This window comes from Botrytis deweyae (assembly GCF_014898535.1).
Source record: "Botrytis deweyae strain B1 chromosome Unknown BDEW_052, whole genome shotgun sequence".
Taxonomy (NCBI): Eukaryota; Fungi; Ascomycota; class Leotiomycetes; order Helotiales; family Sclerotiniaceae; genus Botrytis; species Botrytis deweyae.
Window position 1 is genome coordinate 188,952 of NW_024066259.1, and position 12,358 is coordinate 201,309.

Sequence of the window (12,358 nt, forward strand, 5' to 3'; positions counted from 1 at the left end):
TATTTCGCAATATCATCCATCCAATTCAAGGGCTGCTGGAAGTTAAAACTACCGCAATCAAATTCCAAAAACTGGTTTGTCCTACGAGGCTACAACCATTTCCTATCTCTGGGTCATGAAATGCAATGTATGATCTGATCATATTCAACAATCAACGGAAGCAACGTGTTTCAATTGGGAAGATTGAAAAATCATGACGAGTCCGGCGAAGCAAGGTTCCTCGAGATGGGGGTTCTTGTCACAAGCAGTAGGGGGATTGGAATCAAGGTTGGATATTTTATTGGCAGAAGGACAGGAAGGTCAAGCAAACAAACCAACTCCTGCAGCTGGCAATACAAGTGCTGCAAAACCAGAGGCAGGTATGTAAACTCACTCAAAGTCCTTGGAATCCGCATTGATCTGACAGCTCCTCTAGCAATCTCTCGAAGCGCATCAAATAGTAGTAACAGAACAAACGATCGATTACAAGAACGTCTAGCAAGGGCGGTAGCTGCGAAAAATGCACAGAAGGCTGGCACACATTCAACATCTTCGAATGTACCTTCGAGGACCGGAAGTCCAATTACGGTCGGCGAAAGTCCGAGGCAGAGTTTAGATGCGACCTCTAATCTAGGAGGGGATGAGGCTACGAAACGAGTTTCTCAAGACCTTGGGTCTACTACAATCGCGAATACTATTGAATCGGATACACCTACGGTACCTACGGTGGAGGTTCAATCGAGTACTTCAGTCGTCGAACCAACTCCAGAAACAATTACGGAACCGCAGCAAGCATCACCCAATGTAGTTGTTGCCTTGAAAGCCGAACCCACGTCTCGTTTATCAACAGATTCCACCACCTCTAGTATACCTAGGGTATCTATTGACTCTATTCCACAAAATGATACGATAGTTAATTCATCTCTTGATGAACCAGCGGCAACTACTCCAGCAACTGATGCGGTTTCGACATCAAAAAGTCCTGCGCAACTCGAAGCAGCTCTTAGTCAACTACAGTCAGACTATGAAACCTCAGAATTACAAAGGCAAGAGGAAGTTCATGGTTACATAGAGCGCATTGATGCGCTTCAGGCAAAACTAAAATACTTGGCAAAAGAAAGTCTAGAGTCAGCTAACAATGCTAAGACTGCTGCACCATCTGGAAGTCTGGAGAAAAAATTGGCTGAGAAAGAACAGCAAGTGATTTTACTCATGGAGGAAGGTCAGGCTTTGTCTAAGAAAGAATTAACTCACATGACCACTATTAAAAAGCTTCGTGCTAAAATACTCGAGGATAATAAAGAAGTTGTGGAAATCAAAAAGAAACAAGAAAAGGCCGAAAAGGAAGCTGCATCTCTGGCAGAGCGCTTGAAACGAGCCGAGGGCGCTGAGAAGAGTCTCAGTGAAAGGAATAATGTAATCAATCGACTTAGAAAAGAACTTGATGCAGTCAAGATTGAGAGAGATACCAAGGATACCGTCATCGCCAACCTCAAATCTCAACTCGAGAATGACGCTGCTGAAGAGAAAGAAGCAGAAGCAAGAGTTGCCAATGAAGCCTTGCAAGCCGAGAAGAAACGTGTTGTTGAACTGGAGGATGATATTTCCAATCTCAAAATCGAGAAGCAACTCGTTAATGATAGAGCACAAATACAGATTAAAGATCTCAGAGAGAAGATGGATAGAGAGGCTGAAAATGCCCGAATCGCAGCTCTTGAAATGAAAAATGAACAACAAATGTTGGAGAGTAAATTAGAGATGATGAGAGCGAGAGCTGAAGAGGTTTCAACTGGTGCAACTGGTGATGCACAAGCGAAACTTTTACGTCAGATCGAGACTTTACAAACACAATATGCTGTTGCCAGTGAGAATTGGCAAGGTATTGAAGCTTCATTGACGGCACGTGCAACTAGCTTAGAAAAAGAGAGGGATGAGGCGACTAAGCGAGAAGCTGATGTTAGGCGAAAAGCTCGTGAACTGGTATGTACTAGAGTTCGATTCTTACCGTGACATATAACTAATCAAATCTAGACACTCAAAGCAAAACGTAATGAAGATGAATTGGAAGAAACTAGGTCGAAATTACCTAACTTTGAACAAGAACTTTCCCAACGGACTGCTCAATTAGATGATCTCAAAAAGCGTGTTGAAGAAGCCGAATCTGCATTGGTTTCAGCAAAAGCAGAATTCGAGGATGAGAAACAGACATGGAACTCTGAGATGCAACAACGACTATTAGAAGAGAAACAAAAATGGTTGGAAGAAGTCTCCCTTAATGGTCGTGGGGGTGGAGAGTCACCCGTAGCATCAAGTCGAAGAGGGTTGGCATCGGAATACCTGGGTCTACAAAATATGCAATCAAGAAGACCATCAGCTAGATCTACAACTGGTGACTTGGTAACATCAGAAAGATTCGTAGGACGTCGACAATCTGGACAACCGACATCGAAATCGCCAGATCCGGGAACTCCCGTTAGACATGACTCTACGGCTTCTTTGACACATTCTTTTTCATTAAATTCGATTGCAACTAATGGGACGGGTGGAAGTGAATTTAAACCACAAACTCCAAGTCTTCATACGTTGGATCATGATGATTTCTTTGATACCCATCGTTCTTCTTCTCCTCAACAAACTATTCATGATATTATTTCGACTTCGACTGCTGGTGCCGGTCCCACAGTCCAATTGGTTGAGAGAATGAGTTCCGCGGTGAGGAAATTGGAGAGCGAAAAAGTGGCGACGAAAGAGGAGGTTGCTAGATTAATTGCTCAGAGAGACGAAGCGAGAACAGAAATCGTAGCGCTGATGAAGGAGGTTGAAGTCAAGAGGGGATTGGAGGAGAAAGTCGAGGCGCTGGAGGAAGAGATTAAGGGGGTTACGGAGAGATATGAAGTCACGCTTGAATTGTTGGGGGAGAAGAGCGAGGAGGTTAATGAGTTGAGAGGGGATGTGGAGGATATCAAGGCCATGTATAAGGAGCTTGTTATTAAGAGTGTTGGGTAGAGTGGGATTAAATAGAGGGGTGGAGTACTGGGATAGTGAATCCTTTGAGAGGGCTTACATAGGTATGTGTGGGAGTTGTATTTCTAGTGAATCTTGGAATTCTAGTCGGTCTACGTAGGTATCTAGATACAAAGTTTACGTGTGATTACGAGATTAGATTGCGTGGTGTGGTGTGATGTGATGTTGTGTTGTGGGGCAATGATTAGATGAGATGTGATGTGATAAGTTGAGTTGATTTGAGTTGATTTGAATGGGGGATATCGTGGTTGTGATGTTATGCTTGCTTTGCTGTGCTGTACTGGGCTGGGTAGGCAGAGGAGGCGGGTATGTATGGATGTATGGATGGATGTATAGTTAGAGATGGATGTATAGTTAGAGATCAAGATTATAGTAGGGATGATTGATGTGATGATTGATGTGATATGATGATAGATAAAATCTAGGGAAAAGGAAAGGAAGGGAAAGAGAATCTGGATGTGGATATGGATATGGATATGGATATGGATATGGATATGGATATGGATATGGATATGGATGTGGATATGGATATGGATATGGATATGAATATGGATATGGATATGGATATGAAAGCGAATGTGGATGTAAATAAGATGATATACAATATAATGTGTTATGATGTAATATGACATGATGAGATGAGTTTCTTCCCAGAGACTAGCATTACCTAGGTAGAGTATGTTATATATGAGTATGAGCATGAGTTGTTTTTTGCTTGTGTGATTTATATGGAGAGATGGATGGAGGGATGGATGGAGGGATGGATGGAGGGATGGATAGAGAGATGGCATTATGAAGTTGAAATTTGAAGTTTGGAGTGATGAATAAGGAGTCAGTCGGCTGAGTTGGCCGAGGATGATGCGGATGAGGATGGGAGGGAATATTTATCAATAGAGAGGAAGAAAAAGTGGCGATGGGTGATAGATTTGATTTGATTTGATTTGAGGTGGTTTGGTTTGAGTCTTGAAGTTGAAGATGAAGATGTGTTAGTATGATAATTAGATGTATATTTTTGTGAGAATGAGAAGGAGAATGAGAAGGAGAGTGAGAGTGGTGATATGGTGGTTTTGATAATTTATCTGGAATTTGGAAGTTGATTCTGGTTATTGTGTTATGTTATATTACATTATATTATATTAATCTATCTCTTTTATTCCCGCAATTGGATTTACAATTTATAATTTGTAAATGATCAGCTGTATTTGTGTTTGTGCATATATAAAAAGTATCGAGAGATGAGATGCAAGATGGAAGATGGAAGAGATGAATCATTGTTTCTCCCTGAGAATGATGGTTTTATGGAATTATTATATTTTATTCTGATTGTGTGACGCCTGCTCTCATTCGTCCTGATTTGTGGAGTGAAGTGAAGTGAAGTGAAGACTCGTAGGGTATGGGTAGAGAGGGAGGGTTACATATCTACCCACCTGCCTGCCTATTGATTATACACAGTCGCTTTCGCTGCGCGGCAATACTTGTTACTTATATGAGTAGATAGTCAGATACTAGGTGGATAGGTGGATAGATGGACAATCTTTACTTTACATACCTAGGTACCAATCTATTCTTCTTTTAAGTTCTATCATCGGGTTGGAGATTAGGTTTCTTTGACTTGATTTGAGTTGAGTTATTAAGTGATTGATGGAGATAGAATGATATATAGTGAGTCGGGTGTAGAAAATTGGCTTTTTGCGAAATACTCCATGCGTTGTGATGATTGTTGATTGAGGTTCATTCTTATTTTGACTCTTATTTGTGAATTTGTTTTCTGTAAAGATGTGATTGGGGATGGTTGAGATGAGCTGGACAGAACTACATTGTATGGTCAAATCATCAAGAAAATAGGTGGTACAAAAGAAGGAAAAGGATTAAAGGAAGTGGTAAAGATGCATTGAATTATTATCTGAATATCTAACTATTCTGAGTTTCTGTATTACTCTTTCTCAATCTCCAGTTTTATTTCAGTTTGGAAAGTCATTCGTGATTCTCATATGAATATGTTGCTCAGATGTAATATTTATCGTACTATGTTGGAGGTGTAGTATTGGTTGTACCCATAAGCTCATGGTCTCAACACGTGTAGGTTTAATACCCAGTGAAAGGAACCCAGAGATCCAGATCTTTCTTGGAAGCTTGGGAATTATGAGTTTCAACATGAGAAACATTATGGCGTTTATTCACCAACATGAAAGACAGCGAGGGTCAGAACGACAACCTAGCTTTCTATCTTAGTTGCAAAATCTTTGGCTTGGAGCTCTTTAGGACGGAACATAATATAAATGGCTTAAAATAGGCCTTATTATCACAGAGGCACTCCACTCATGATCTTTCCGTCTGTCCTTCTTCATGCAATCCTCGAAAAGAGACGTAGCTTTCTGTAGATGAAACGAGCCATAATGAAGTAAGAAGAGAAGGAAACCACCCAAAACTTCCGAATTATACTCAATCCGTGAGAATAGACTCTATTTTAGGCAAAATTTTCAAAAGAACGAGTCCCTCTTCGATCTAGTTGCTAAAAACGACCAAGAACTCATGGTAACGGATATTAGACCACTGGAATGAGTTCTTGCCCTCCAGCTTGAAAATCCGTGATGTACTTTGCCATATTGCACCCTTATCTTTCGTTGAAAGGCTAACATGAGCGTCTGACAATTAACACCCTGAGAGTGCTGGACTCGGAATGGACTTTAAGTATCATAACTTTGCCGTCAATGACAGTGAGCATTTCTCTCCGAGTAAAACAGACACCCAAACCACGTAAAATGGTGCATAACCTTCACTAGTGAATAATTCTAATTCCATAGTTCATCACCAGTGACCAGATACAACCACTTGGTTTTATTATCATAAACTCTCATCATTCCATCTAGCCCAATACTCAATCAAGTAAACGTACAGAGAAGACTTGATTTATTGTCGTCCAACATCCACTCACCACACCGCGGGGCACATCGCTGACTAATCACAAACCTCACCTCACAAAGCTCCATCCATCACCTCACCTCAAAATAAATTAAGTAGATTCCATCCCACCACTCATTTCGCACTCGAAGCTCTCAAACTCCACCATCTACTACCCGCATACCTTTCCGCTTCCTTCCCTTTAACTTTCCCTCTCGCGCTTTCAAAAGAACCCGTAAAAATGGCGCAAAAAGGCCAACAAAGTTCGTTTCCTCCCCTCTTCTTCTCCTTCTGCAATCTTCTCTTCTCCCCTCCGCTCTAAACTTCCAGCCCCAAACCTAACAAAACACAGTCGATCTCACCTCCCTCACCACCGCCCAATTGTCCCAAGTCAAGAAACAACTTGACGACGAACTCGAACATCTCACCTCTTCCTTCCAACAACTTCGCGCTGCGCAGAGTAAATTTAGAGAATGTTTGAGGAGTATTAGTACGGGTGTTGGAAAGACTGTTGAGGGTAAGTTTGCTTGTGGTTTTCTTCATTCATTCGTTGAGAGGGGGGAATTGAAGAAATGGAACACTGGGTAGTGGAAAGAGGAAAGCGGGAGCTGTAAGCGGGAGCTGTAGAGCTTGGGCTTGGAGGAAGGAGATATTCGAGAGGAGAGCACAAGAGATTGAGAAATTGAGGGGTCTTGGAGATGCCGAAGAAGCTTTGCCAGTCTCACAGTTGAAGAGACGAGCAGGATACCTCACGCAGCTTCTTCCACTTCTACTTCTCTCTTTCTCTCTACGCTCGTTCGCCTCAGATATCTCTGGCCTATACAGCCCACTGCTCAAAAGTCTTGAAATGTAGCTTCTCTACCTAACTGCTTGTCCGCATCCTCCCTTCCCACCAATCAAATATCTTAGAACTTTCTCTCTGCCTTCCTCTTCCTCTCCTTACCCTCGAGATTTCACAAGCCGAGCTCCCACCTATACTATACCAAGCTAACAACCCCTCCCAATCCCATAGGCAAACCAATCCTCGTACCTCTCACAACATCCCTTTACGTCCCCGGCGAATTAGCAGATACCGAAAATGTAATTGTAGATGTTGGAACTGGTTTCTATGTTGAAAAGGTATGATTATCATTTTCTCCATTATCCTTCTGCTTTGCTTTAGTATCCCTTTGCACTTCGCTCAATTCCGTTTCGTATATTCCTTCCTTCCCATTCTAGAAATCACATGTACCTTAAACTTCCTCGAAACTTACACACAAACCTTAGAGTACCAAAGATGCAACCAAATTCTACGAAGCAAAAGTTGAAGAAATTGGAACCAACTTGAAGGATTTAGAAATTATAGTCAACAACAAGTCAAATAGTCTACGCGTGGTTGAAGATGGTATATTTCACTTTATTTTTGGTTACAAAATCAATGAATTCTTAACTAATCTCTAAGTACAGTTTTACGCCAGAAAGTTCTTAGCTCAACTCCAGGTGCTGCTTCAGCTTCAACATCTTGATATCTCTGCGCTATGGTTTCAGAGGAAAAAATAAAGAAATGCCAAAAATCAAATAATCTCGTGAAGAAGTCAATTCGTTCGAGATACCACTAGAATCGTAATGGTCAAGTTCAGGGAAACACCAAGTCTGAAGAATTCGCTATAGTGCAGGCTGTTTTTGGGCCGAGTGAAATTCCGATGATGGTTGCTATCATTCGAAGATGGCAGCAAAAAGAAATCAGAAAGGGTTGATGTAATTAAACTTAGAAAGTGAGATCGGAGAGGTGGTTCCTTCGAAGAGACTTTCAAGCAAATTCAAAATAGTAAAATTATGAAAGCATTTGATGTGTAGTATCGATCTGGTGATTAAGCTCTGCTTTCGTTCATTGAATGATGAAAACTCAAGAGGAGTTCATCGAGCTCTTCGACAAAAGCTTTGAACCCCCCGGCCGGGAAGAAGTTACTCATATCCCTCTGCCAGTCGCGGTCCATCGTAGTATGATCATTTGCCTCCATATCTGTATCCCAAAGATCATGAAAAACTGTGACTCCGGCACTAACATCTGGCTCTGCTACAGTGCTCAAACCATTCCAGTTTCTGTTGATGGTGAATTCAAGACAGTAACCACCCTTTTGAGTCTTGAACCTATAGATGCTCTGAAGTGTAACCTTCTCGACACGTAGACCAGCCTGAACACGGGGGGTAATTCTAGGATATACGAATCCATACTTGTCTTTACGCTCCTCCATTCTCCGAGTGTTCAATCCCGTACGAACATATGGTTGCAAGCAACTTTGAACCAAGGCTTGAAACGAGCTGTCGACTACGGTGCCGGCTGTCTCACTGATGATTTCAATGGTCCAATCAACTTGTCTATGGGTATCTCTATTAGTAGGTGATCAAGAAGTCAAGGATCACCAACTTACTCAATGTCAACAGTCACAATCTCCACACACTTGTTGCGACGTTCTTCCTCAACAACTTTGACTACACCACATTGGTATCCGCCATAGACCGTGTCAATGTCTGCCTCAATCTGGAACATTTGGCCTGATGAATTTTGTACGATGAGGATCGCAACGAATTTTGGCTTCACGTTCTGCAAGTCGTAGTCCGTGCTGCTCCAAACCATGAATTTGTTAAGTTTTGACTTCACATAAGCCATCATGTGAATGACAGCTCGAGGATCAACACTAAGTGGGTACATGTCAGCTTGTGAATAAACCTCTGGTACATCATAAACTTACGCTTTTTCGAATGTGCCTCTCATTCCTTTACGGGCCATCATCTTTTTGAAGGCAACCCAATCTTGCTCGCCATCAGTCAGGGCTGTTTGCCAACGTGTGAGATGTAGTTCTCCAAAATGTACTCGCATCTGCATGCGGTCTTCGAGACGAGTAAGATGGTTGAGATGAACACTCAACTCGTTACGGAACTTCTCGATGGTGGCCTCCACCTTTAAGGAGCGACCGGGACTTGGTTTCTTTGATTCTTCATTGGAAGACATCTTAGAAAACTTGATATCAGAGACATGCTTTTGGCCTTCAAAGCTGATAGATGCTTCAAGGAGAGTAGACTCAGTAGAAAATCGTGGTGGTACAACAATAAAAACTGTTTCTTCCATGTTTGCACGAGTAACGGCACTATCAGTAGCTTGTCGAATACCTTTGATTACTTCACTGATGGTGGTTTGACCGGATGGTGACAAAGCAGAGATTGCTAGCCAGCGATGGGCACGATTCCACTGGATAAAGACTTTCCAAGTGGTCTTTAGATGGTCAAGGTCCTTCAGTTCTTCGCCAAATAAACGCTCTGGGTTTCCCCTACGCACTGGCCATTGATAGAATCCCTATAGTAAATCAGTGTCTGCAACCAACTGAAGCAATAGATAGAGGGGACTTACAATGGCTGAGAATATCTCTCCGTCAAGAGGTTTCTTCAAGAAACGTGCTGTGTCGGTTCGCGAGCTTCGCTCATTCTCCAGTTGCAATTTCTTGGCTTCGGTCATCAGACCAGCTGGGACGGCCCAACCAGTGCTTGAATTGAGACCTGGGTCTCCGACTTTCTTAACCGGACGACGAGGTAATTCCAGGTCGGCACGATGGTTAACTGAAGGTACGTGGCCAGAAGAGCCAGTACCATCGCGAGAATGTCCTCCCCGAGGAGCAATCTCGACCAATCGTCCTAATCGTTATTAGTATTCTTCATGACAATATACTTTTCAATCGTGTGACTTACCGTTACCACGTACCGTAGGTACGGAATGGTGCCCGCCACGGCCAGCATTGCCGCTCGAGTTACCTCGAGTGACTCCGCCACCACGGTGGCTGCCATTCCGGCCTCTAGCACGATCGGCTGTTCCACGCCCACGACCACGAACATTGCTGTCGGTCCCACGACCGCGTCCACGGGTAGCATTGTTAATGCTACGACCGCGGCCAGCTCCACCAGTATCGGTTCCTCTAATTACCGAGGTCGATCTAGAAAGTTCCTGTCGGATGACAGGAGGTCTGACTCCGACATTATTTGCCGGGGTGGGTGCCTCTTCGGCGTCGCCAGCTTCCGATTCCGCACACCAAGCGGCGGCATTCCATGTCTCATAACTAGTAAACGTTAGCTGTATACTCGATTGAAATAACATTATGAGAATAAAAATTGTGCATACGTCGCGAGCTTGTTTGAAGACATCTTTTTCGATCTGTATTCGATACTTCTTTCTTTGAGAAGGAATACGACGACGAGTGACTGTAAGAAGTGGCACACGATCTAGCACACTTGAAAATTGTGAGAAGATTAAACTGGTTGTGAATAGTAAGATTAGACCAATTCAAAACAGAAATGGAGTAGGATTGAACTGCGTGAAGGGGAGAATTGAAAGTTTGATCGAAAGGTTGAGACAATTCGAATAAGAGTTTGATAATAACAGCAGTGGTGTCAAGATAGAAACAATTTCTCGATTGAAGAAGGAAAATTAAGAATCAGAATTTGTGGTTGTCGTTGTCAAAAAGAAATTGAAGAAGAAAGTGGAAAGTGGAAAGTGGAAAGTGGAAAGTGGAAAGTGGAAAGTGGGAAATGGGAAATGGGAAATGGATTGAAGGTGGAGAGATTTTAGGTTGACAAGAATATCTTATAGCAACCGAAGAGGAAGGAAGAAAGTCACGTTCTTTCCGAATTTCAAATTAGAAAATTAGGCGGGTGAAGAACAAAATGACGGGAACTTCCTTCTTTCTCCAATTCACCATCAATATCTAATGTAAAGCGGTGAAGAGAGAGAGAGAGAGAAGAGAGAGGAAAAAGTGATTCGAATTGCCAGTTGTAGGTATTAATTCTGGTCTTCGAACATATGACAAGACTTCAAGTAATAATCTTCGTTTCACCTTCCAAGGTGAAATGTAAATAATGAGAAGTGAAAAAGGTTGCTCTATTTCTCTTACCTCAACAGTACAATTTTCAATGGCTAAACTTGCCAATTGGCCTCTACAGCGGCAGAAAACCGGCGAGTATCCAAAAGAAAAGAGACCTATCGTACCATCAGTGAATTGTTATTGAGTGGCTGGTTACTTCTCGGAAATTACACAACGGAAATATTGCATCAACGATGTGAGTGTTCTTGAGATTTGACTTGCGTACTTCCACATGAGAATATCGATAACTAAATGGAAAGAAAAAGTTTTCAGATGAAAGTCACTCTTGAAAAGCTGCCTCGTATGAAGATCTACCGATCGAACAAACGCGCATAAAGTGCTATGTGACTCCAATGCACATGCATCTATCCGCGCATAAGCACAAACGCTCAACATGGATCACTTAGGCCACATGCAGGAAAGAGAAGTCTTGAGACATCTGGCAAAGGGTATCTTCTTTGAACCAATCATCACATTTGACTTTGGTCCAAGTCCACACACACCAATCCATCTGGATGCTTTGACTTCAAGCATGAATATGCAGTCCACAGGATATGCAAATTTGATGATTGACGACGTGCTTATAACCTACCAGGTAGTCTGGCTTGGTAAATTGAGTACAGAGATGCATGTTTGTTGATCTCTCTATGCAATGTTCGAATGTGACTGAAAGGAATGGTGCAAGAACAGAAAGGAATGGTGCAAGAACCTACAACAAAAGTGTTTGCTCTCTTGCCTATATCTCTCATTAGTCTATGGTTTCATGTGGGATACCGAGATATTGTTGTTATGAATCGAAGGATTGAAAAGGTTGAGCATTTACTTACCAATGGTAGGGAGAGAAAGTTCTCTTCCTCCATGGCTTGTCGCAGCCACCAGAAACCAGAGTCCAAGAGGACTCTTTCTTTGGAAAAGAAAAGTCATTGTAAGCGGTCATATAAAGAAGATTCTTTGAATGATGGGACATATCTTTAAAATATGTTGATACATTATAATATAATGTGGAAAAGTTGTTTTGAAAAATGGCCAAATAATAAGGATTCCAAAGTTGTGGGAAGAAGGTTCTTCGAAATCGAAAGACAAATTATAAACTCCAGAGAAACTTGTGGTTAGCTTAGCGTCGGAGGAACATCGGAGATCGGCCGCATCTGAGCCACTTTCACTATCTTGGGAGGCTAGAGGAACTTCCCTGGGAGCCTGGTATGGATATGTGATATGGACCATTCATATTGTTTGTCACCCTTGAGATGACCCTCTGCCTCTGTTCTCGAGATGAGAAGTAAAAGGTACAAAAGGTGCAGCACATCAAGGTCTTTGAGTGACACATTTATTAGTAGGTATGTATTGGGCATTCAGCAGTAGTTCTTGTACATATCAATATAATAGCAATTGAGTATCAACTATCAGTTCATAGATCTCAGAAACTCACACGTATTTGTAGCGAGACTGATCTGCTGGAAGTTCCAAGGTTGACATTCATTTTCACAGGGGAACTGATGATGTTGGATTTGATGAGATGAAACCCCTGAAAAGCCATCAATCAATGCCGTAGGGATGGATATAGT

General features: G+C 42.2%; 3 protein-coding genes across 3 annotated transcripts; 2 read left to right on the top strand and 1 right to left on the bottom strand.

Moving 5' to 3' along the window:
• Positions 1-193: 193 nt before the first annotated feature.
• On the top strand, positions 194-2,985 carry EAE98_011769 (uncharacterized protein; the record flags this gene model as incomplete). Its single annotated transcript, XM_038959392.1, has 3 exons — positions 194-359; positions 416-1,959; positions 2,011-2,985. The coding sequence occupies 3 exons, from the start codon at positions 194-196 to the stop codon at positions 2,983-2,985; spliced, it is 2,685 nt and encodes an 894-aa protein (XP_038804288.1).
• A 3,160-nt stretch (positions 2,986-6,145) lies between these two features.
• EAE98_011770 (uncharacterized protein) lies at positions 6,146-7,409 on the top strand (the record flags this gene model as incomplete). Its single annotated transcript, XM_038959393.1, has 5 exons — positions 6,146-6,167; positions 6,257-6,421; positions 6,917-7,023; positions 7,171-7,288; positions 7,351-7,409. The coding sequence occupies 5 exons, from the start codon at positions 6,146-6,148 to the stop codon at positions 7,407-7,409; spliced, it is 471 nt and encodes a 156-aa protein (XP_038804289.1).
• Positions 7,410-7,754: 345 nt separating this feature from the next.
• On the bottom strand, positions 7,755-10,077 carry EAE98_011771 (uncharacterized protein; the record flags this gene model as incomplete). The annotated part of the gene is made up of 6 exons (XM_038959394.1): positions 7,755-8,262; positions 8,316-8,582; positions 8,637-9,238; positions 9,293-9,573; positions 9,628-9,992; positions 10,055-10,077. 6 exons carry the CDS (start codon positions 10,075-10,077, stop codon positions 7,755-7,757), a joined length of 2,046 nt encoding a protein of 681 aa, XP_038804290.1.
• Between the last annotated feature and the right edge of the window lie 2,281 nt (positions 10,078-12,358).